At 47.5% G+C, this 24,298-nt stretch overlaps 1 protein-coding gene across 1 annotated transcript in view; it reads left to right on the forward strand.

The window, feature by feature from the left end:
- The window catches only part of fgd5b (FYVE, RhoGEF and PH domain containing 5b), a 69,582-nt gene that overhangs the window by 42,432 nt on the left and 2,852 nt on the right, over positions 1-24,298 (forward strand). The window contains exons 10-19 of the mRNA XM_084173350.1: positions 5,504-5,562; positions 5,852-5,923; positions 6,346-6,414; positions 14,709-14,792; positions 15,063-15,142; positions 15,530-15,626; positions 15,850-15,987; positions 16,157-16,259; positions 16,428-16,567; positions 16,936-17,034. Of these exons, the coding sequence (XP_084029476.1) occupies positions 5,504-5,562; positions 5,852-5,923; positions 6,346-6,414; positions 14,709-14,792; positions 15,063-15,142; positions 15,530-15,626; positions 15,850-15,987; positions 16,157-16,259; positions 16,428-16,567; positions 16,936-17,034 (941 nt within the window). The remainder of the gene's footprint in view (positions 1-5,503; positions 5,563-5,851; positions 5,924-6,345; positions 6,415-14,708; positions 14,793-15,062; positions 15,143-15,529; positions 15,627-15,849; positions 15,988-16,156; positions 16,260-16,427; positions 16,568-16,935; positions 17,035-24,298) is intronic.

The following is a 24,298-nucleotide window of genomic DNA, read 5'->3' on the forward strand; positions in this document are numbered from 1 at the left end:
TCTGGTTGTCTTTGACTTCCATGAAAGAGGCAGACAGGACGTCTCTCTTGAACGCCCCCCTCTCTGACGACGGCCTCTTTGGGGTCGCAGTCAAAGAGGCGACGGAGCGTTTTTCGAAGTTGGAGGAGGAGAAGAAGCAGTTGGCCAAGCACCTGCCGTTGGCAGGACGACTCGGCCCCCCTCCTCCCCAAAGGCCATCTACCTCCGCCCCTCTAAGTAGACCGGGATCTACGACGAGGCGGCGTAATCGGCGTCATCCGGCGGCCACGAGCAGCAAGGGAACGGGCTCGGCCCTCCCAGCAGCTACGGTAGCCCCACTACAGCCGGCGAGGGAGGTGACGAGGACGCCGACCTGGCCCTCCAAGGGAGGCAAGAGGAGGCGTACGTGACGGGACGCGGGGGAGAGGATGGAGGACGCATCGATGGTGTCGAACGCGCCCACTGTTCCCCCCCACCCTTCGGTTGAAGGGACGGGTGCTGATGTAAATGCTTTTGTTGATGTGTTTAATAAAGAGTTGGCTCCACCTGACTTTGTCAAAAAATAGCCTCTTTTCCATAATACGTCCGAGAGCGTTCAAATCTCACCCTCTCTTCCTTACCACTCTAAGAGCCGTTCAGCCCACCGAGGGTGCGTTGCTGAACAGGCACTAAGAGCAGGTATCCAGAAGACCTCAATCAGGTCGTCACATCACACTTCACGTATAAGAAGTGCTTTACATAGAAGGCAGCAGTCCCGGTCAGATTCTGACATGAGGACGCAGCCGCTATTTGGGGATGGCGCACTAGTACAGACTAAGGTCTCCACTAGTACGAGCCAGACCCATGCTGCGTTCACGGAGGGCCCGATTACCGCGGTCACCAAGGTGCCCAGAGTATCGGCGCCCCCAGGCATTGTAACACAGCAGCTATCTGGGGACGGCGCATTATCGCAGACCAAGGTCTCGGTTAATGCGATTCAGACCCATGCTACGTTCACGGAGGGCAGGATTACTAGCGTTATGGGTATAACCAAAGTATCAGCTCCCCTGACAGAACGAGCCAGTACTCACCACACTGAGCGTGAATCAACCCACCAGGGGTGCAGAGTTGAACACACACAGAAGGTGAAAGTTAAGAAGGTATCAAGGCGCCGTCTTGTTTTACCTCATAGAGACCTCATACTACAGACTTCTAGGAGTACTGTAGTGAAGGGCTCTGATAGCGAATTGCAGTCACCTAAGATGACGCAATCGCTCGCTGGGGATGGTGCCCTGCCGCAGGCTGTGGCCTCGGTCAGCGCAATTCAGACCCGCGATGCGTTCAAGGAGGGCAGGAATACGACGGTTACGGGTTTAACTGACGTCCCTACTCCTCTTTCTTTCTCAGAACGCATTTCCTCTCCCTTTCACGGGAGGCCCACCTTGGGCTGTTCCACCACTTCAATGTCGGGGAACAGTGGCGGTAAGGGCCATAGAGGAATACAGGTCCTTCCTACTGGATGCACCACAGCTTCGCGCCCAGCCACTTTCTCTGCATTGCTGGCAGTGGCGAAGAAGCTGCACCCTCTCACGCTGGCTAGAACAGACGTTGCAGAAGGGTTATGCTCTCCAATTCCACCGGACCCCACCCCCATTCAGGGGAGTGGTGGAGACGGTGATGAAGACGCCAGACAAAGTGGCCGCTCTGATGACAGAGATTACGGAACTTTTGGCGAAGGAGGCGGTGACAGTAGTTCCCCGGGAGCAAAGGAACAAAGGGCTATATTCGCCTTATTTCCTAGTGCCCAAAAAGACGGGAGGAGTGAGGCCGATTTTGGATTTACGCATTCTCAACGAGAGCATAACCAAACGGCCCTTCCGAATGCTAACGACAAAACGCCTGCTGGAATGTGTCCAGAAAGGGGATTTTTGTACGAGCATAGACCTAAAGGACGCGCACTTTCATGTGCCGGTTCAGCCGCGTCACAGGAAGTTTCTGCGGTTCGCCTTTCAAGGGGTGGCGTACGAATACACGAGGATGCCATTTGGGTATGCCCTGGCACCTCGCACATTTTCCAAGTGTGTGGAGGCGGCATTGGAACCGTTGCGTCGTCAGGGAATACGGCTACTAGCCTACCTGGACGACCTACTGGTTCTCGCCCCGTCAGCAGAGCTGGCGATCACTCACACAACACAGACAGTGATGCATCTCACAAGTCTGGGGTTTGCTGTGAATTGGAAAAAGAGCGCGCCCTGGCCCACTCATCAGATTGTCTACCTGGGGATACAGCTAGACACTGTGAGGATGAGGGCTCGAATTTCGGACCCCCGAAGGGTAGCCTTGTTGCTAGCCCTAAGGAAGTGTCGTCCGAATCACACGGTGACGGCGCTGTCGATCATGTCACTTTTGGGTCTCATGTCGTCAGCCCACTCTGTGGTTCCGCTGGGACTCCTGCACATGCGCAGGACGCAGCGATGGTTCGCCCAACTAAGACTAGACCCATTGCGTCAACGTCATCGGTTGGTGGTGGTTCCCCTCTCGCTCAGTGCAGACCTAAACTATTGGAGAAACTTGCGCGTTCTCACGCACGGAGTCCCGATAGGAAAGGTGTCCTCTCACATCCCAGTATTCACGGATGCGTCCCTGACGGGATGGGGAGGGACATGTCAGACACAAGCGATAGGAGGTGTGTGGCCTCAATCAGGTCGTCACATCAACCTCCTGGAGTTGGAAACGGTTTCGACTGGTTCTGACCCACTTCGCGTCTACCCTTCGGGGTCGCGATGTGCTGGTCTGGTCAGACAACCGGACCACAGTAGCCCACATAAATCGCCAGGGAGGAGTCAGGTCTCCTGCTCTCCATCGGGCGGCAGAGGAATTGTGGCTGTGGGCTCACGAGCACCTTCGCTCATTGAGAGCAGCACACATTCCGGGCTACTTGAACGTAGGAGCAGACCTCATGTCAAGAGGGGGTCCTCGAGACGACGAGTGGTGTCTGCATCCAGACATTGTTCTCCAGATTTGGGAACAATTCGGGAGAGCCGAGGTGGACCTATTCGCGTCACGCGTGAACGCGCAATGTCCTCTGTGGTTCTCTCTGAGGGAACAGGACGAACCGCCACTGGGAAGGGACGCCTTTGCGCACCAACCGTGGCCGAGAGTTCTCCTGTATGCATTCCCTCCGCTGTCCTGCATTCTCCCACTGCTAGCCAGGGTGAGGTCAGGGGGGCTGTCAGTGATACTGATAGCGCCCGATCGCCCGGGGGCTCTGTGGTTTGCGGAGATGAGTCAGATGTTGATTGCGCCACCTTGGCCAATTCCACATCGACGGGACGCGTTGTCTCAGGCGGCTGGCACGATAGGGAAATTGCCCATAATCGGCCAACCACTGAAGGCCTGGCTGCTGAGAGGGACAGGCTAGAGCGCCGTGGGTTATCTGATGCGGTGATCAGGACCATACAGGGTTCACGTGCCAGTTCCACTTCTAAGATGTATGCCAGTAGATGGAACGTGTTTTCACGATGGTGTGTCACACAAAGTGTGGACCCCATGAGCTGTCAGGTGGAGAGTATTCTCTCTTTTCTGCAGCTCATGTTTGATAAGCAAAAATCGGCTGCCACGATTAGAGTGTTTGCAGCAGCGATTTCAGCTTGTCATGAGGGTTTTGGCAGAGACAATGTCTTTAGTCACCCTCTAGTGAAACGCTTCCTATTAGGAACGCGGCGACTTAGGCCAACACCTAGAGTCACGCTTCCTCAGTGGGATTTGGCTTTGGTACTCGAAGCGCTATGTAAGTCGCCGTTCGAGCCATTGAATCAAATACCCCTCTAGATGCTGTCTATCAAGACAGCACTGTTGCTCGCTTTGACTACAGCTAAGCGGGTCAGTGATTTGTGTGCTCTTTCGACGAGACCTGACTGCCTGGCCATCAATGGTGACCTGAGCAGAGCAGTGTTACGTCCTAACCCGGCATTTGTGCCGAAGGTTATTAAGAGTTCATATAGGTCACAGACCGTGGAGCTGTGGGCTTTTTCTCCTCCTCCTCATAGAGAGAGGAGTGAGGAAAAGCTCCATCGCCTGTGCCCGGTACGCGCTTTGGCGTGTTACGTCGAGCGCACAGCAGCGATTAGGTCATCGCCTCAGTTGTTTGTGTGTCACGGTGCGGCTGAACTAGGTAGACCACTTTCAAAACAGAGGCTGTCTCACTGGCTTTGCGAAGGCATTGAGACAGCTTATGAGGTAGCAGGGCGGCAATTGCCTCAGGGTATCAGAGCTCAATCCACTCGTGGAGTAGCGGCTTCTACTGCCCTTTTTAGAGGAACGGGAGTAGAGGATATCTGTAGAGCAGCATCCTGGTCGACGCCGTCTCCATTTATCCGTTTCTATCTCTTAGATATGTCTTCCAATTCTCTGGCTCGATCTGTACTCAGCGTGGCTGAAGGGAGATCTTGAGCAAGAAGGAGAGGAGAAGCAGGACTGTGGACACAGGTTTCCATCAGGTCCGTTTTTGGTTAGGAAGACGTGTCTTTAACAGATGTGTTTTCTAACTCTTTGGCTCGGTCTGTACTCAGCATAGCTGAAGGGAGATCTGGAGCTAGGAAGAGAGGGAAAAGCAGGACTATGGACTGGGTTTCCATCAGGTCCGCTTTGGATGAGAAAACATATTTTGTGGCATGAATCCTGACTAACAAGCTCAGTACAGTAGAGGCATGCGTGGATTAACAGAATATGAGGTCATCTATCTGCTCGCTCAGTTAGTATGACTCATGTTTTGTTCCTGCCCACTAATCTCTGGGATTCCATTGAGTGAGTGAGGCGGTCTACCGCGTTCATAATGTAGAGTGACATTTGATGTCATTCCATTAGTGGTCGGTAGTGTTTTCACAGGATATTGAGGCACATCTATCTGCTAGTACAGATTAGTATGGCTTCTATTCTGGTGATCTGCCCACTAGTCATTGGCATTGCCATTGGACTAGGTGGGGCGGGTCTTTTAACCGATGACGCGGTATATTGTGACGCCCGTAGGGGTTTTTAGTTGCAGTACTGCGGGACTCGGTTACAGCCATTGCTGGGCCTGACTTTCTCGTTTTGATGGGAAGTGTTAGGCTCGGCAGGGAGTACATTTTGGAGCGCTACGCTCCGCCTTAAACCATTAGGAGCAGAGCTCCCCTATGGGGCGGAGCTCCACGATATAGAACGATTAGTTACCGGAGTGTAACTCCAGTTCTATGAGTGGAGCGGAGCCCCATAGGACTTAAGGCCCTGCCGACCCTCTCTAGTCTCGCTGAAGAAAAATATCTCGGGAGGCTGATTGAGGGGAAGCGTCCCCTCTTATAGGGACACCTGTACTCCTATTGGCTGTAGGTGTGTGCATAATTTTGTCTCAGGCTGCTGCTGCCTTAGGGCAGAGGGTAAACCATTAGGAGCAGAGCTCCCCTATGGGGCTCCGCTCCACTCATAGAACTGGAGTTACACTCCGGTAACTAATCGTTTAGATGTTTGTTTTATCACCTCTTTACTTTCACTGTCTCCTCTCTCTCAGCTGCACTGGTGATAGTTTCAGACGTTGCGGATCAAGCCAATGACAGTTTGAAACATGGGGTGAGTTTCAAGTGCGAAGACGAGTGTTTGTGACAGTTCTTCCATCATGGTGTGTGTACAGTATGTGTGTGCGTGAGTGCTTGCGTACATTCCTGCCTGTCTATCTATCCGCCTATTTGCCTGCCTGTCTGCTTGTGTGTGTGTTAGCGTGTACACTCAGTGTTGTGGGATGCACAACGTTTTATCTTTTAGTTGTTGCCATAACCTCTCATGCAAGCGGTCTCTCTCCCTTTCTCTCTCTCCACCCCCCCTCTCCCTCTCTCCCTCCCACTGTCTCTCTCTCTCTCAGGAGAACCTGCTACGTCTGGTCAACATAGAGTACAGTGTTCGAGGCCAGAGGGATCTGCTCCAGCCTGGCAGGGTGAGCTCCATCCTGCCTGCCTGATAACACCATTGTTTCTGCCCAGGGCTCCGGGCACCCTCCACCTCTCCATCCCGCCCGTGTCGCCCTTTATATAACCAGTCAGCTGGGAATCCCCTGGCCCTCTCTCTGTGTCTGGGTGGGGTGGAGTAGAGCGGGCACACACACTTTTAAAGGACCCTTTAAAAGCCCTCTCTCCAACTCTCTTGACTCAATGTTAAAACTGCAGAATGCTTCTCATACGTGGAACACTGCCTGCCCCCAATTACTATTTAATCTACTTTATGTCTGACTAGGGTTACAAAATGTTCAATAAATTCCCTGGTTTTCCAGAAATCCTGGTTGGAGGATTCCATTTTTCCTGCTTATTCCCTCCGAATTCCGGGACTCTGTCTGACCCTGTGTGTGTGTGTTGTCCTCAGGTGTTTGTGAAGGAGGGCACTCTGATGAAGGTCAGCAGGAAGTGCAGACAGCCACGCCACCTGTTTCTGGTAAATGTCACTTCCTGTTTGGAGGGAGGGTAGGACACTCACCAGCACAAACCTATAGATATACAACTGACAGAACAAGCAATGGGGTTTTTAGGCTAAAAATACCATTGTTTAACAGAATTTTCAATCGCAGTTTGCTCTAATTTTAACATGGTCACTGCACTTGTCATTATGACTACACAACTATGCACCATCTTGCTGCCATGTAAATGTAATGTGAAAAGGAGAAGCAGCAGTTCTGTTCTGTTTGCTCTATATCTATGGCCTGGTCCTCCCATGCCCAGACCCTGCTATTGAGAGCAGAGTTTCCTGGCAGGATGTTTCTGAATGGCTGCTTCCTTAGCTTCTCTTTACTGACGGGACGGGGAAGGTCAGCAACACTCCTCATACACCCACATACACACTAGACCAGGTACTCGTTCTGTTGAACAATGCTGATACAGCCATACACACTAAACCTGGTCGTTTTTCTGTTGAACAATGCTGATACAGTCATACACACTAAACCTGGTCGTTTTTCTGTTGAACAATGCTGATACAGTCACACACACTAGACCTGGGGAAAACTCTATTTAAACCTCTTTATGTTAGTTCGTCCAATCATAACTGTCTTTAAGAAATAGAGCGAGATAGAAAGGTGTAATATTTAGTATGTAGATCAGTAGATGTTCACATGGATGTCGTACTATTGTACTATTGTACTACCGCCCCCACCCAGATGCTGTCATCTTTCTAAAAAAGAACACACGCGTCCTAAGCACCCCTACATCTACACTCATGATATGGTAGTATGGGTCACATAACTGGGGTAGGAGAGGAGGAAGAGGAGGAGGGACAGGAGGAGGAGGATAGGGAGGGTGTCATTTATAAAGATATAACTCTAAATAGAGTAGCGGATTCAGACAGGCCATTCTTTAGCAGCCTGGCAGTGCAAGCCCCCTCTGTAACCATGCCAACAGAACACTCTGACTGTGCCATCTCAAAGTGAGAGAGAGGAATGTGGGCAAAAGAGAGAGAGAGCATAAAACAAGGAATGGTTTACTATGACAGAAAATTACAGAATTAAAGGGGATTTCCATCTTTTTTCAAATGTCCAGCCCTCTCAGTGGCAGTAAACAAAGATAGAGAGAAGAGTTACAGAGTTAAAGGGGCAATCTGCAGTTGCTACATCCATTTTGGACATATAAATTAGTGTTATATACCCATTGAGTCTTGAAGAATATATCACTTATAAATAAATGCCTCATAAGCTTAGTTCAACTGTCGTACCCCATCAGAACCCCAAATATAAGATTGTTTAACTCCAATGTTTGTAAACAAAGTAAATGTAAACAAACACTGTATCCTCAAAACAGCCTCAAAACTATAATTTTGATATCATGGATGGTCAGTCAGTCCTTGCATCCATAGCTCTGTCTATGAATTTGAGAGTGGTTACATTTCCCCAGGCCCATCCCTCAGCCTTTTACCAAAACAGAGACGGGGCGGCCGCTTTGTTATTGTTTCAACTGCGGATTCTAGCTTTAAAGAAATATAATCTGAAAATGTAAAACTAATCCCAAATTATGCCTATCCTCGAATGACCAATGACCTTTGTTTACATCTACTTATACCCCAGTATTAGTCAACTTTTATATTTTATAAGTCACTGTTGTCCAACTAGAGGGATTAGCACTAAGACGATTCATTCAATCATATTTTGGAAATATCATCCAACAGGATAACATTTATAGGAAAAGCTGTAGGAACTGCTTGTGGGAAATCCCTTTAACATGTAAGAATAAAACACTGAGGCTATATGCTGTCAATCCACTCATGATCACACACACAACTATAAATTGTCCATTTTGTATTTTTCTGCAACATAGTACTCTCGACTTTGTCCAGGAAGTGGAGTTATGGTGTGCTCAGGGCCCTAGTAGAATGATGATAGGGGCCATGTCATGCGATCAGAAAATCATACAGTTATGAATATAACTACAGTTCCCTGAAGAAGGGAACGAGGTATAACATACTATGGGGAGTCAACCACCAATCATATTCACCTGAAGGTCCCAGGTCGGTGCCACTGGTCTGAGCCGACTCATGCCTTTCAGGAACTGCACCACCAGATGATGACACCTCGGGGTAGAGCCGTCCATCCCTACATGAAACCCCCCCCCCCCCCTTTTGCCCTCAGAACAGCCTCAATTCGTCGGGACATGGACTACAAGATGTCGAAAACATTCCACAGGGATGCTGGCCCATGTTGACTCCAATGCTTCCCACAGTTGTGTCAAGTTGGCTGGATGTCCTTTGGGTGGTGGACCATTCTTGATACACACAGGAAACTGTAGAGCGTGAAAAACCCAGCAGCGTTGCAGTTCTTGACACAAACTGGTGCACCTGGCACCTACTACCATACCCTGTTCAAAGGCACTTACATTTTTGGTCTTGCCCATTCACCCTCTGGATGTCACACATACACAATCCATGTCTCAATTGTCTCAAAGCTTAAGAATCCTTATTTAACCTGTCTCCTCCCCTTCATCTACACTGATTTGAAGTGGATTTAACAAGTGACAACAATAAGGGATCATAGCTTTCACCTGTATTCACCTGGTCAGTCTATGTCATGGAAAGAGAAGGTGTTCTTAATGTTTTGTATACCCTCTTGTAGAGGGTGCACACGACGACTGTATAGTTGTATTCACGTTCTAGGGTAAATTCCTAGCTGTCAAATTCAACCTTTCAGGGGCCAGACCCACAGATCCCATATCTACGGTCGTGTGTGCCAAACTCTCCCGTGCGCCTGGGACAATAGATCCCGATGACAGGTGTATGATCTCTGGGAACCAGGGAACCAACGGGGAGCCACCAGAATCAACAACAGACCCTCCTAAAGGATCCTCTCCACGGTAGCCTGAATCAGGTTCACTGGAGGAAATTCATAGAGCAGGGTCCAAGACCACTGATACGGGTCCGAGGCCACCAAAGCATCCGTTCCCAACGGAGCGCCCAGATCCCTCATTGAGAAGAACAGACGACAATGCGCATTTTCTCGTGATGCGTAAAGATCTACGTCGGCCCTGCCGAACTGGTCCCATATCTGGGCAACCACTGAGGGGTGTAGTCTCCACTCCATAGAGATAGGAACCCCCCCCCCCCCCCCCCCCGGAAAGTAGAACCGCACCCACTTTGAGAAATCTGGGAAGATAAATCTCCCTGCGTGCACGACAGGAACTGCGCACTGCTCCATATGAGCAGATAATGGGCCAGGTTTAGGAAAGAAAGAGACCGCGTCCCCACCTGCCTGTTGATGTACGCCACCGCCGTCCTGTTGCCGGACCTTACCAATACATGCTGGCCCTCCAACATCGGAAGGAAACGCCTCAGCGCTAGCAAACCAGTCAGTAGCTTTAGGTAATTGATATGCAGTGTCCTTTGTGCTGTTGTCCAAATCCCTCTTTCCTGAGGAACCTACACACAGTGCTCCCCATGCCAGTAAGGATGCGTCTGTCGTGATCACCCTTCGGGACACTACCCGGCCAATAAGAACTCCCTGCAACAGCAGTCGCGGGTCCGTCCAAGGAGTCAACATCCTTAGGCACGAGGGGATATCTTGAGCAACCGATGGCAGTGGCGAGATGCGTCCAGATGTGTAGCAATCACCCAGTGCTGAAACAGACAAATCAACATAAGTCCCAGAGGCACCACAGCTATCATAGGGGCCATCAGACCCAATAACCACAGGCACAAGCGAAAAGGCACTGAGTACCCCAACTGAAACCGTGCCAGACTGAGCCGGAATGCGACCCTCCTCTGTTGGGACAAAAATGCATGATTCAGAACCGAGTCCACAACAAGACCCAGAAACTGAATGCGCTGAGCCAGAGTCAAACTCATTTTCTTGTGGCTCATTATGAACCCCAGAGACTGAAATGGGAAACCAGCGTGGCAGTGTGGAGCTCCACCTGTTCCCTCGACTCCGCTACAACCAGCCAATCGTCCAGATAGGCCAATACTCTGATCCACTGGCACCGCACCGGTGCCAAAGTCGTCTCCACCACCATAGAAAAAGTTTGGGGCGATAGGGAGAGCCCGAAAGGCAGGACCAGAAACTCATATGCCACACCCTCGAAATGAAACCTCCGGAACTTTCTGTGGGGAGGATGCCACATGAAAATACGCATTCTTCAGATCTATGGACATGAACCAATCACTTGGAAGCACCGACTGCAATAGCCAGTGAAGTGTGAACATTTTGAACTTGCAAACCTTGAGGTGCTTGTTTAAAACACACAAGTCCAGGATGGGACGGACCATTCCATCGCTCTTGGGAACTAAGAAGTACCGGCTGTACCAAGCGCTCTGTACTTCTGACACAGAAATAGCCTGCTTTTGAAGGAGAGAGGAAATCTCTTCTCTCAAGATAGGCACAAGGACCTCAAGGACAATTGACATGATGATGCCATGAAAAGGAGGAGGACACACAGCGAACTGCAGACCGTACCCCCTCGTCACCGTCCTAATCACCCATGGCGAAATTGTGCCCCTGGATGGAGCACGCTGCCAGTCTCCCATACATTATCTCCTGAAATGGGATCCACCACCCTTGACAACCGTGTGTCTGAATGTGGGGAAGAAACTGTTTATTATGCCCACACCTGAACTATACCGCACTCTCAATACACCTGAACACAGAGGAACCTTGGGTAGAAACAATGTGCTTTCGTGGTACCGTCGTTCTGATACCCAGCCCACACCGGGATCGGGGACTTCGGCAACCAGTAACTTTTCCCAGTAGCCAGGACAGTACAGCGGGACAGATGCAGCACAAAATCAACCGTAGCACGGATTTTGTCGAGATGCTCTGAAACCGGCTTCGCCACCTCCACAGTCCTATTCAGCTGCTGCAGCAAATTGATATGATACATCTGCAGCATTGTGACCACATTCAACGACCTGGCCGCCACACCCTCAGCCTGGTACACTTGTCCAGCTGATCCGCCAGAGCACCATTCTAGGATTGGCCCCCTTGTTAGTCTCTGGAGCTAAGTAACTCGCCAGCTTTCCATCCATCGGCGGTGTACAAACAAGCCCCGCCTCCTCCATACCTTCTCCATTCATGAACTCGCCATAACCTGGCAGCACCAGCCTGGCTGAATGAGGGGAATCCCAGGACGCCTTTAGCTCATCGGCAAAATCTTTAAACAGGGGTCAGCAATGCTTCACCGCTGCAGGGACAGGAGGTAAATACCTTACTCTAAACCTGGAGGAACTCCACTGCGGGGGAGAAGGCGGCCCCCAGGTGATCTTCCGCCCTACAACACAGCTCCATCAAAGGCACATTAACCACCAATGGTTCACTCTCCCCCGCCAAATCCAAAGCCTGGGCTTTAGGCTGCCCAGGACTGATGTCATCCAATTCACACTCTGAAAACCCTCCAGAGCCAATCAGGGATAGTATATCATCCCCGGAATCCGGATCCTGAACACTGCCAGAGAAAGCGGAATGAGCCTCACTCGGCTGGGATGACACCCCTATCAACTCTGACCACCGCTGTTGCTCTCTCCCAGCCTCAGACAACCCCATTCCCGAGGTCGCTTCACTGGAAGACCCTTCGCCAGCAGCCCCAATCTTTCTCACAAAGTCAGCCCGACGCCCAATGGAAGTTGAACCCAGCCGGAGACAATAGTCACACAAACTGCTCTGAGCCAAAGCCTCCTGAATATGTTTCCACCCCAGGCAAAAAGGACAGCACTCATGAGTATCTTTAATTTTAATTGTGAAACCAAATGCCCTAGGGCACAGTTGGAGGTTCAAACTAAGCTGGTTAGCCTTTCTGAACTTACTCTTACCACTGGCCATCCTACCCAAGCAAGGAAGCATTAGCTACACAAGCAGAGCAGAAAGTAGTTAGCTTTTAGCAAACACAAAAACTGATAACAAGACCCAAAACTCGCAACATCTAGGGCTCTCAAACTCAACTCTGGACCTCAAAGCCATTTCCACTGCGTTTTCCCGTTGTTCCCCTCTAATCAGGGACTGATTTAGACCTGGGACACCAGGCAAGTGCAATTAATTATCAGGTAGAACAGAAAACCAGCAGGCTCCGGACCTCGTAATAGTTGAATAACCCTGATCTAGGGGGACAAGTACTCTCTCCCCACTAACTGACACCTAAGTCAGAGCCGAATCTTTGTAGTCTTTGTGTGCTTGAGAAGTTTGTAAATTGATTAAATGAATGTGAGCCCCGGTATTATAGCCAGGAAGGCGGGGCTTCCGAGGGCGGGCTCGGCATCCATTGGCCCGTTGGGCGTGATTTTAGTTTTCTTCAGGTGAATATGATTGGTCGTTGACTCCCCATAGTATTTTATACCAAGTGACCGACTGAAAGGGAACAGGGAGACATCTTGAGTTGTGACATTGGGCGCGTTTGAGTGATAAGCCCAAAGTAGTCAGTGGAGGTACATATGCACCGACAGTAAGTCGGACAACTTCTGCTGTTTCTACGAAACGCGACAATTCGCTTTTGTTATTGCCTATGAAGTGGATGTTATCGAAATTCCACTTTTCCTACACAAAGCTCAACATGGTCCAAGGAATGAATATCCTGATGATAAGGAAATTAGATATCAGCCCAAGCTCTTTCTAACATTCACAAGGCTTGTTTTCTATTTTTATGATGGTTTTGTCAAAATATAACCAGGTAGTGAGTGCATAAGCTACTACAATGAGAACATATAGGTGTTTTTGCAGCATATGGGATATGCTCTGTTGTTGCCGTTACTTCATGCCCTTGTACCTTCCTCATTATTATTTGTGATTGTGCAACATGGAATTGTAACAGATGTGATTAAATGGAGTCCACCAAGATTCTTACTGTATGGTAATTGTTTGCATGTCAGCATCACTACAGCCTGCAGTGTATTTCTTTAATTCTCAAACTGTATGTTGCTTTTGTCATTAAGCATGTAAAGAACAGAATTTGATTCAATCACATGAAGGACAAAACACTCACTGTAGATAAAAAGGATAATACTATACATGTACACCAGTTCACATCAGTTACTGGGTAAACAATATGAAAAGGATTAGACTACATGTACATCAGTTCACATCAGTTACTGGGTAAACAATATGAAAAGGATTAGACTACATGTACATCAGTTCACATCAGTTACTGGGTAAACAATATGCCAAGCAATAAGCCAAGCAGTCAAATGCACTTGGTATTGACCCCATGACTGGTGTCTGGGGTACTTGTTCATTCATATTTCATTTATTTATGTTTGAAATTTGGATCACATGTAGGCAGGCCTATGTACGTAGATTGTAAGGATAAAGATGTATTAAGCTCTAAATAGTCATCCACTCAAAACAGTAAACATGCATTGTTAATAACCAATGACAGGTTGCGACATCAACCATTTATGAGCATGTAGTGCCTTTTGCTGCCAAGAAAACAGAAGGTTGTCTCCCACAATGCTTTGGTTCCGACCTCAAGTTGCAGTTGGTGAGTAGCAACTGCAGAAATGTCCAGTTGACTGCAGTCTAAAGTTCATGACTTTTGATCACATGGTTGTTGTAAAGGTCATGCAGTCGACATGAAGTCGCAAGTGGGACAATTTTTATACCCTTAATGCAACACACTTTGAAAGGCAGTGACCAACATTGGTCAATGTCTTGATAAAAGTGATCCGCTCGAACGCGCCCATTGAGACACATAAAACTGTAAAATCTGATGAAATTATGATCACTAAAACGGCCCAATTCCTCCTTAAGGAATTGATAGTTTCCTCTTAGTTTAGAACGCCATCATGTGGTCAGTTAGCATGCAGGCATAATGTCAAAAGGATTTTAATAGCCTGCTATTTGGAAGGAAAGGAAAAAATAAGGGGGATACCTAGTCAGTTGTACAACTGAATGCATTCAACTGAAATGTGTCTTCCACATTTAACCCAACCCCTCTGAATCAGAGAGTTGCGGAGGGCTGCCTTAATCGATATCCACACCTTCGGCGCCCGGGGGTTAACTGCTTTGGGCAGAACGACAGATTTTATACCTTGTCAGCTCTGGGATTACGATCCAGCAACCTTTCGGCTACTGGCCCAACGCTCCTACCCGCCAGGCTACCTGTGTGCATTTCACATTGTTTAATTTCTCCATGCACTTGTTCTATCCAACAGCTGAATCAGTGGAACGTTTGTATACAGTATAATCTTGTTCATTGGCTTTGAGGATAAATAATGAAAGTATGTCTGATTCTGACGCTTGTCAGTGAATAATGAGTGTGTTTGTGTGTTAACAGATGAATGATGTGCTGTTGTACACCTACCCTCAGCAGGATGGGAAATACAGACTGAAGAACAGCCTCCCACTGACTGGGATGAAGGTCGGAGTTCCCCCCCCCCCCCTCCCTGTCACTCATTCCCCTCTCTCACATTTTTTCCCCTCTCTCTCGAACTTTGTCTCTGTCATTTTCACTCCATCACTTCTTTTTTGTACCTCCCTACCATCTCACTTTGCCACTCGCCATCCCCTCTCTCCCTCTCTCTCTCCATCCTCTCATTCTCTCTCTCTTCCCTTTTCAAACCTATCTGTCCTCTCTCTCAGTGATTCGTCATGAGTCTATGTAATGTGCTATTGATGATTGATGTTCCAGGTCAGTAAACCCATCATAGAGAATGTGCAGAATGCTCTGAGGATCGAGGTAGCAGACATCTCCATCACCTTGGCAGCCAGGTGGGTCACACTAATTCATAAACCTTGGTCGGTGTAATGATTGTGGTTCACAGTTCTCGTGGTCACCAATTGTACTGTCTCAACAGTGAATTAAGTATAGTGAGGCCTCTTGTGCCAGGCTTCTAGGCTCTTTTATAAGTACTGTCAGTGTTTTTTCCTGACCACGTATCTAGACCACTCCGGGCCATTTATTCCTCTAAAAGTAATGTAGTCAAACACCCCACTGGGCACACACTGGTTGAATCAGCATAATTTCAATGACATTATGTTGAACCAAAGTAGAATAGACGTTGAATTGACGTCTGTGCCCAGTGGGACATTACTGGTATATGAGACTACGTACAGTAAGAGGGCTTAATGACCTGTGCTCTGTGTGTCCCTGTGCAGCTCCTGTAGTGAGAGAGAGGACTGGTTCCACACTCTGAGTCGGACAGTGTCTGACCATGCCAGAGGACCTGGAACTTTCAGCAGCTGCTCTGGAGAGGTGAGGAGGACTTTGACTGGAAGACAGAGCCTACATAAAAGTCATGTTACCAATTTTAGCAATAACATAGTTATGCTCCCCACTCAATGACAATAGCGAACCAATACTCATACATTTACTAAGGTTACATAGCATTGCAGGTGTCTGTAGGCTATATTGCAGCCTGTCTCCTCAGTGTGACTGTGAAGTCTGGTGAAGCTATATTGTCCTTTCTCTCTCCCAGGCCAGAGAGCGTCTGTGTCTGTCCCTGGGGGAGAAGGCTCCTACTCTGGTGCCTGTATCCCATGTGATGATGTGTATGAACTGCACCTCAGACTTCAGCCTCACACTGCGCAGACACCACTGCCATGCCTGCGGGAGGGTGAGTCTCTCTCACACACGGAATTACTTTCTTTTTAAAGGCATGGCTATGTTACCTAAAAGCCTAGTTTTGTGCAGGATGACGTGGCTGGAGTGTATGGTAGTATATGGTCTGACCTCTGTGTGTTTAGTGTTCTGACGTGTTCTGATTTTCGTCCTGCTGTACTCAGATTGTGTGTCGGAGCTGCTCCAGGAACAGATACCCTCTGAAGTACCTGAAGGACCGCATGGCCAAAGTGTGTGACCACTGTTACAGCGAGCTCAAGAAGAGAGGTACACTACGCCTCCTGCCTTTTACTGTATTGTACTAAACTGTACTGTACTATATTGTACTATACCATACTGTACTGTACTATACTGTACTGTATATGCCCCCCCTTGACTACTGGAGCACATTGAATGTGTGTGAGTCCAGTATTAAGGTGTTCTCTGTCTCCATAGGAGGAGATGTGTCTGGGGCGAGTTGTACTGACAGTCCTCGTTCTAAACACCGCTCCAGCCGCCCACTCTCTGCCGTCTTCCAGAACATTCACCCTCCCAGCCTGTGGAGACACCGCAAGGGCACCGCATCTCTGAGCCAAGTAACCACACACACACACCACTACTATTCTACCAAATGAACAGGGAATTGGTTGAGGTTGACATTGTGAAAGCCATTGTCCACATCCTTCTGTAGCTACATTACTCAGTCCTGTACTGTTATCTATCTGAAAAGTGCTGCTTTATTATTGGACTCAAATTATGATGTTAGAATTATAAGATAATTATAAGATTCTATCAGTATAAGAAAATTATTATAGAAAATTCTGCAAATTATAAGTGGCTGAAAATATCAATAATTTTGGTCTTCAATTCATGCACCTTGGTTGTACTGAGTTAGTGGCAGTATACTTTTCCCTTTGCACTGTTATGTATCTAACTAATATCTCTGTTCCTGTGTTGTCTCTAGGTAAGCTTGTCAGAGGAGGGCTCTATGAGTGGGACTCTACAGCGCAGTAAGAGGAGCAAGAGGAACTGGAAGAGGCTGTGGTTCCAACTCAAAGACAAGGTGCTTTACACCTACCAGGCCCGCGAGGTGAGGGGGAACACACGCTCCCCTTAAACCTGAACCCTCACACACACCTCACCCCTTCAACACCTCTCCCTGTAAATCTGTAATGTACACATACCCAACTCAGATGGAGCAAGAGCATAGAGTTTCTCTAGTATAGGTTTACTTTTTTAGTTTGTGAATGCCCACAAAACTAGGAGAGTAACGGGACAGGTGTTTAACCATACACATATTCGTACCGAACCGTTCGGTATGGGGACATCTGTTCAGTGGGCACTGTGAACATGAATGAATACATAAAACAATATAGGCTATTCCTAAACTGTGTGTAAATCTGATCATAAAAAATAACTTGAGCCTATGCGTACTTTGTAATCAAAATTCGAATATTAATTGGCGCATTTCAAACTCATTTTGTGAGGCACAGCCGGGAACTAGTTCTGTACGATGGCGAGTGGTGGGGTTGATAAACCAGGAGGATCCTCTATCATCCTTTAAATCTCCAGTTTGGGAACATTTTGTCTTCCCAGTAGATTACAACGGCGATGAACAGAGAGATTATGTCGCCACTGCTCAACGAGAATAGCCTATGCAGCTGAAACATGTTGACACATTTATGCCGACATCATCCCAGTATTCCTACCACCGGATCCAGATTGAAACGCAAAAAAACATCAACACAACTTCCTCTCCACTCTGCATTCAAGCAGCCCTTCGCAATTGATTCTGACCGGGCCATTCTCGGTGGTTGAGAACAGGGGTTTTCAGCACCACTGGTGTACCGGATACCCGCAGCCCCCACAAGGCGGGGGGGCCCAGGAGCTCTGGGGGCCCATGCGCCTGTCATCGGTCATAATGCTTCTTAGGTAGTTCTTTATTAGTTTTAGTTCTGCAACATCTTTAATTGAGCCTCTCATTCTACTTAATTGCCGGCGTCAACACGTTACAGAAAAAGATTAACTGAATATGAATCTCTGAGGAGAGGTCGTCTGGATACTGGACAGACAATAAATTGGCAGATGCAAACAGGTTATCAGCTTTAGCGGACAACAGTTCTTCAGGGCTTAAACAAAAAAAGCGGTTTGCTATTTCGTTCATACTGGTGAACCGGCGTTTGAGTTGTGTGGTTGCAATATCAGCAGTCCCTTATCTCTGGTATATCTTGGCATGCATCATTCAAGACTAAGTTTAAATTGTGTGCAGCGCAATGGACATATAATGCACAATGTCTCAGGAAAGACTGTCTGGGTTGTCAATACTTAGTATAGAAAACAGTTGGGCCGCAACCTATGCCTACATGCAGTGGTGAAAACATTTGCGCACAAACATTCAAGGCCATACTGTAGCTACTAAAGCCCTCTACGTAGAATCAAAACAGAGAGCGAGAAGAGCACAGACACAGAGAAACTTTTTTCTAAGAGAAAAAGAGACACAGACACAGAGAGAGAGGCAGCAAGGAATACTTCAGGAGAATTGTTAGGCTATTTGTAATTTTTATAAAAAGTTTATAAATAGCAGCTAAATAGCAGCTTAATACTGTATATAGCTATAGGTTACACTGCATAATGAAACAATCCCTAGTAAACTCGTTTTTTGCGGGTGGATTGACTGTATAATTTGGGATTAATAGACTGGTGTTACGCACAACAACTTTCTATCCAAGCTGGGAGAGAGCACGAGGACGACCGATGTCATGCAGGGTCAGGTAGCCTATATAGGACAGTTGTGTGTGTATATATATGAACAAATTAATTGGTAGCTGATTAGTATGCTGTTGCATCGAAAATAAATGTTACAATGTGCATTGTTTGATTTTCCAACTTTAATTACTGAACAAGTAATTACATTGTTGCCACCAGCCAACAGTCTAAATGTCAGCATTGCGAGACTGTGTATAGCTTCGTGAAATTTACATTTACATTTAAGTCATTTAGCAGACGCTCTTATCCAGAGCGACTTACAAATTGGTGCATTCACCCTATAGCCACCCTATTTACTTCATCCTATCCCAGGTATTCCTTAAAGAGGTGGGGTTTCAAATGTCTCCGGAAGGTGGTGAGTGACTCCGCTGTCCTGGCGTCGTGAGGGAGCTTGTTCCACCATTGGGGTGCCAGAGCAGCGAACAGTTTTGACTGGGCTGAGCGGGACCAATGCTTCCGCAGAGGAAGGGGAGCCAGCAGGCCAGAGGTGGATGAACGCAATGCCCTCGTTTGGGTGTAGGAACTGATCAGAGCCTGAAGGTACGGAGGTGCCGTTCCCCTCACTGCTCCATAGGCAAGCACCATGGTCTTGTAACGGATGCAGTAATCCAGACGGGAGATGACAAGTGCCTGGATTAGGACCTGTGCCGCTTCCTGTGTAAGGCAGGGTCGTACTCTCCGAATGTTGTAGAGCATGAACCTGCAGGATCGGGTCACCGCCTTGATGTTAGCGGAGAACGACAGGGTGTTGTCCAGGGTCACGCCAAGGCTCTTCGCACTCTGGGAGGAGGACACAACGGAGTTGTCAACCGTGATGGCGAGATCATGGAACGGGCAGTCCTTCCCCGGGAGGAAGAGCAGCTCCGTCTTGCCAGGGTTCAGCTTGAGGTGGTGATCCGTCATCCATACTGATATGTCGGCCAGACACATGCAGAAATGTTAGGCTTAACATGAGAAAATTATTACCAAATAGGCCTACCAATCAACATTTTTCCATTAGCTAAAGCAAAGCTATAGGCTATATGCCCTGGCACCACAGAAAGCCTATCATCGATTCGATAGGCAGCTGCATAGACATGTCGCAATTTCAGCACCATGGGACAGCGATCGGTAGTCAATACTTTGTGAGAGGCTGTCTGGCTGACACATTCGATTTTGTATTTTAGGAAAGGGGGGCTCTGAACTTGCGGTAGATTCCTGAGAAATTGCGTTACACCAATGTTCAGCACCTCATGAAAGTCCTCGAGCGATTTCAGCAAACAGATAGTACCCGCTCTATATAAGCAAGCTAAAGCCGAAGTTGTCAATGAATTGGCCATTGCACCCTGTGTTGTGCTTACTACAGATGGATGGACCTCCAGGGCTACAGAGAGCTACTTAACAGTGATAGCCCATCACATTAACCCGGAGTGGGAAATGAGAATTACCGTGCCACAGACACGCCCCCTTTATGAGAAGTCACACAAGTGCCAATCTTTTTCTCTTTGTAAGAAAACATTATAGCATAGGCCTATACAATGTCTGAGCCATGTTTACATATTGATTTCACATGCATATTGCACTTTATCTTAGTGTTGTTGATGAGTAATCTTGTGTTTGGACACACCTACTCATTCCAGGGTTTTTCTTTATTTTTACTATTTACTACATTGTAGAATAATAGTGAAGAAATCAAAACTATGAAATAATATATATGGAATCATAAAGTTGTTAAACAAATCAAAATATATTTTATATTTGAGATTCTTCAAAGTAGCCACCCTTTGCCTTGATGACAGCTTTGCACACTCTTGGCATTCTCTCAACCAGCTTCACGAGGTAGTCACCTGGAATGCATTTCAATTAACAGGTGTGCCTTCTTAAAAGGTAATTTGTGGAATTTATTTGAGCCTATCAGTTATGTTGAAACAAGGTAGGGTTAGTATACAGAAGATAGCCCTATTTGGTAAAAGACCAAGTCCATATTATGGCAAGAACAGCTCAAATAAGCAAAGAGAAACAACAGTCCATCATTACTTTAAGACATGAAGGTCCGTCAATACGGAACATTTCAAGAACTTTGAAAGTTTCTTCAAGTGCAGTCGCAAAAACAATCAAGCGCTATGATGAAACTGGATCTCATGAGGACTGCAACAGGAAAGGAAGACCCAGAGTTACCTCTGCTGCAGAGGATAAGTTCATTAGAGTTAACTGCACCTCAGTTTGCAGCCCAAATAAATGCTTCACAGAGTTCAAGTAACAGACACATCTCAACATCAACTGTTCAGAGGAGACTGCATGAATCAGGCCTTCACGGTCAAATTGCTGCAAAGAAACCACTACTAAAGGACACCAATAATAAGAAGAGACTTGCTTGGGCCAAGAAACACGAGCAATGGACATTAGACCGGTGGAAATATGTCCTTTGGTCTGATGAATCCAAATTTGAGATTTTTCATTCCAACCGCCATGTCTTTGTGAGATGCAGAGTAGGTGAAGGGATGATCTCTGCATGTGTGGTTCCCACCGTGAAGCATGGAGGAGGAGGTGTGAGGGTGTGGGGGTGCTTTGCTGGTGACACTGTCAGTGATTTCTTTAGAATTCAAGGCACACTTAACCAGCATGGCTACCACAGCATTCTGCAGCAATACGCCATCCCATCTGGTTTGGGCTTAGTGGGACTATCATTTGTTTTTCAACAGGACAATGACCCAACACACGTCCAGGCTGTGTAAGGGCTATTTTACCAAGGCAAAGAGTGGTGGAGTGCTGCATCAGATGACCTGGACTCCACAATCACCCGACCTCAACCCAATAGAGATGGTTTGTGATGAGTTGGACCGCAGAGTGACGGAAAAGCAGCCAACAAATGCTCAGCATATGTGGGAACTCCTTCAAGACTGTTGGAAAAGCATTCCTCATGAAGCTGGTTGAGAGAATGCCAAGAGTGTGCAAAGCTGTCATCAAGGCAAAGGTTGGCTACTTTGAAGAATCTCAAATAAAAAATATATTTTGATTTGTTTAACACTTTTTGGGTTACTACATGATTCCATATGTGTTATTTCATAGTTTTGATGTCTTTTCTATAACACCAGGAAATCTGCCCCCTTTATTCTATGTACCCAACGCACTAGAAGACCAGTTCTTAAAGGCTTTAGCTGTATCCTTATTCTAGTCCTCCTCTGTTCCTCTGGTGATGTAGAGGCTAACCCAGGCCCTGTAGCCCCCAGTATCACTCCTACTCCCCAGGAGCTATCATTTGTTGACTTCTGTAATCGCAAAAGTCTTGGTTTCTTGCACATAAATATCAGAAGTCTACTTCCTAAGTTTGAGTTATTCACTGCGTTAGCACACTCTGCCAACCCTGATGTTCTAGCAGTGTCTGAATCCTGGCTCAGGAAGGCCACCAAAAATTCTGAAATTTCCATCCCCAACTATAACATTTTCCGTCTAGATAGAACTGCCAAAGGGGGTGGAGTTGCAATCTACTGTAGAGATAGACTGCAGAGCTCTATCATACTATCCAGGTCTGTGCCCAAACAGTTTGAGCTTCTACTTCTAAAAATCCACCTTTCCAGAAATAAGTCTCTCACTGTTGCCGCTTGCTACAGACCCCCCTCAGCCCCCAGCTGTGCCCTGGACACCATATGTGAATTGATTGCCCCCCATTTATCCTCAGAGTTTGTACTGCTTGGTGACCTAAATTGGGATATGCTTAATACCCCAGCCATCCTACAATCCAAGCTAGATGCCCTCAACCTCACGCAAATTATCAACGAACCTACCAGGTACAACCCTAAATCCTTAAACATGGGTACCCTCATAGATATCATCCTGACTAACATACCCTCTAAATACACCTCAGCTGTCTTCAACCAGGATCTCAGCGATCACTGCCTTATTGCCTGCGTCCGTAACGGGTCCGCGGTCAAACGACCACCCCTCATCACTGTCAAACGCTCCCTAAAACACTTTAGCGAGGAGGCCTTCCTAATTGACCTGGCCCAGGTATCCTGGATGGATATAGATCTCATTCCGTCAGTAGAGGATGCCTGGTTGTTCCTTAAAAGTAATTTCCTCTCAATCTTAAATAAACATGCCCCATTCAAAAAATACAGAACTAAGAACCGATATAGCCCCTGGTTCTCCTCAGACATGACTGCCCTTGACCAGCACAAAAACATCCTGTGGCGTACAGCATTAGCATCAAATAGCCCCCGCGATATGCAACTTTTCATGGAAGTTAGGAACCAATATACACAAGCAGTCAGGAAAGCAAAGGCTAACTTTTTCAAACAGAAATTTGCATCCTGTAGCACTAACTCCAAAATGTTTTGGGACACTGTAAAGTCCATGGAGAATAAGAGCACTTCCTCCCAGCTGCCCACTGCACTGAGGCTAGGAAACACTATCACCACCGATAAATCTACAATAATCGAGAATTTCAACAAGCATTTTGCTACAGCTGGCCATGCTTTCCATCTGGCTACCACTAACCCGGCCACCAACTCTGCACCCTCTGCTGCAACTTGCCCATGCCCCCCCCGCTTCTCCTTCACACAAATTCAGACAGCTGATGTTTTGAAAGCGCTGCAAAATCTGGACCCCTACAAATCAGCTGGGCTAGACAATCTGGACCCTTTCTTTCTAAAACTAGCCGCCGAAATTGTCGCAACCCCTATTACTAGTCTGTTCAACCTCTCTTCATAACGTCTGAGATCCCCAGAGATTGGAAAGCTGCCGCGGTCATCCCCCTCTTCAAAGGGGGTGACACTCTAGATCCAAACTGCTACAGACCTATATCCATCCTGCCCTGCCTTTCGAAAGTATTCGAAAGCCAAGTTAACAAACAGATCATCGACCATTTCGAATACCACCGTACCTTCTCCGCTATGCAATCCGGTTTCCGAGCTGGTCACGGGTGCACTTCAGCCACGCTCAAGGTCCTAAACGATATTATAACCGCGATTGATAATAGACAGTACTGTGCAGCCGTCTTCATCGACCTGGCCAAGGCTTTCGACTCTGTCAACCACCGCATTCTTATTGGCAGACTAAATAGCCTTGGTTTCTCAAATGACTGCCTCGCCTGGTTCACCAACTACTTCTCAGATAGAGTTCAGTGTGTCAAATCGGAAGGCCTGTTGTCTGGACCTATGGCAGTCTCTATGGGGGTGCCACAGGGTTCAATTCTTGGGCCGACACTTTTCTCCGTGTATATCAATGATGTCGCTCTTGCTGCTGGTGACTCTCAGATCCACCTCTACGCAGACGACACCATTTTGTATACATCTGGCCCTTCATTGGACACTGTGTTAACAAACCTCCAAACGAGCTTCAATGCCATACAACAATCCTTCAGTAGCCTTCAACTGCTCTTAAACACTAGTAAAACTAAATGCATGCTTTTCAATCGAACGCTGCTAGCACCCGCCCACCCGACTAGAATCACCACTCTCGACGGGTCTGACCTAGAGTATGTGGACAACTACAAATATCTAGGTGTCTGGTTAGACTGTAAACTCAACTTCCAGACTCACATAAAGAATCTCCAATCCAAAGTTAAATCTAGAATCGGCTTC

This window comes from Coregonus lavaretus (genome assembly GCF_964263955.1).
Source record: "Coregonus lavaretus genome assembly, chromosome: 12".
Taxonomy (NCBI): domain Eukaryota; kingdom Metazoa; phylum Chordata; class Actinopteri; order Salmoniformes; family Salmonidae; genus Coregonus; species Coregonus lavaretus.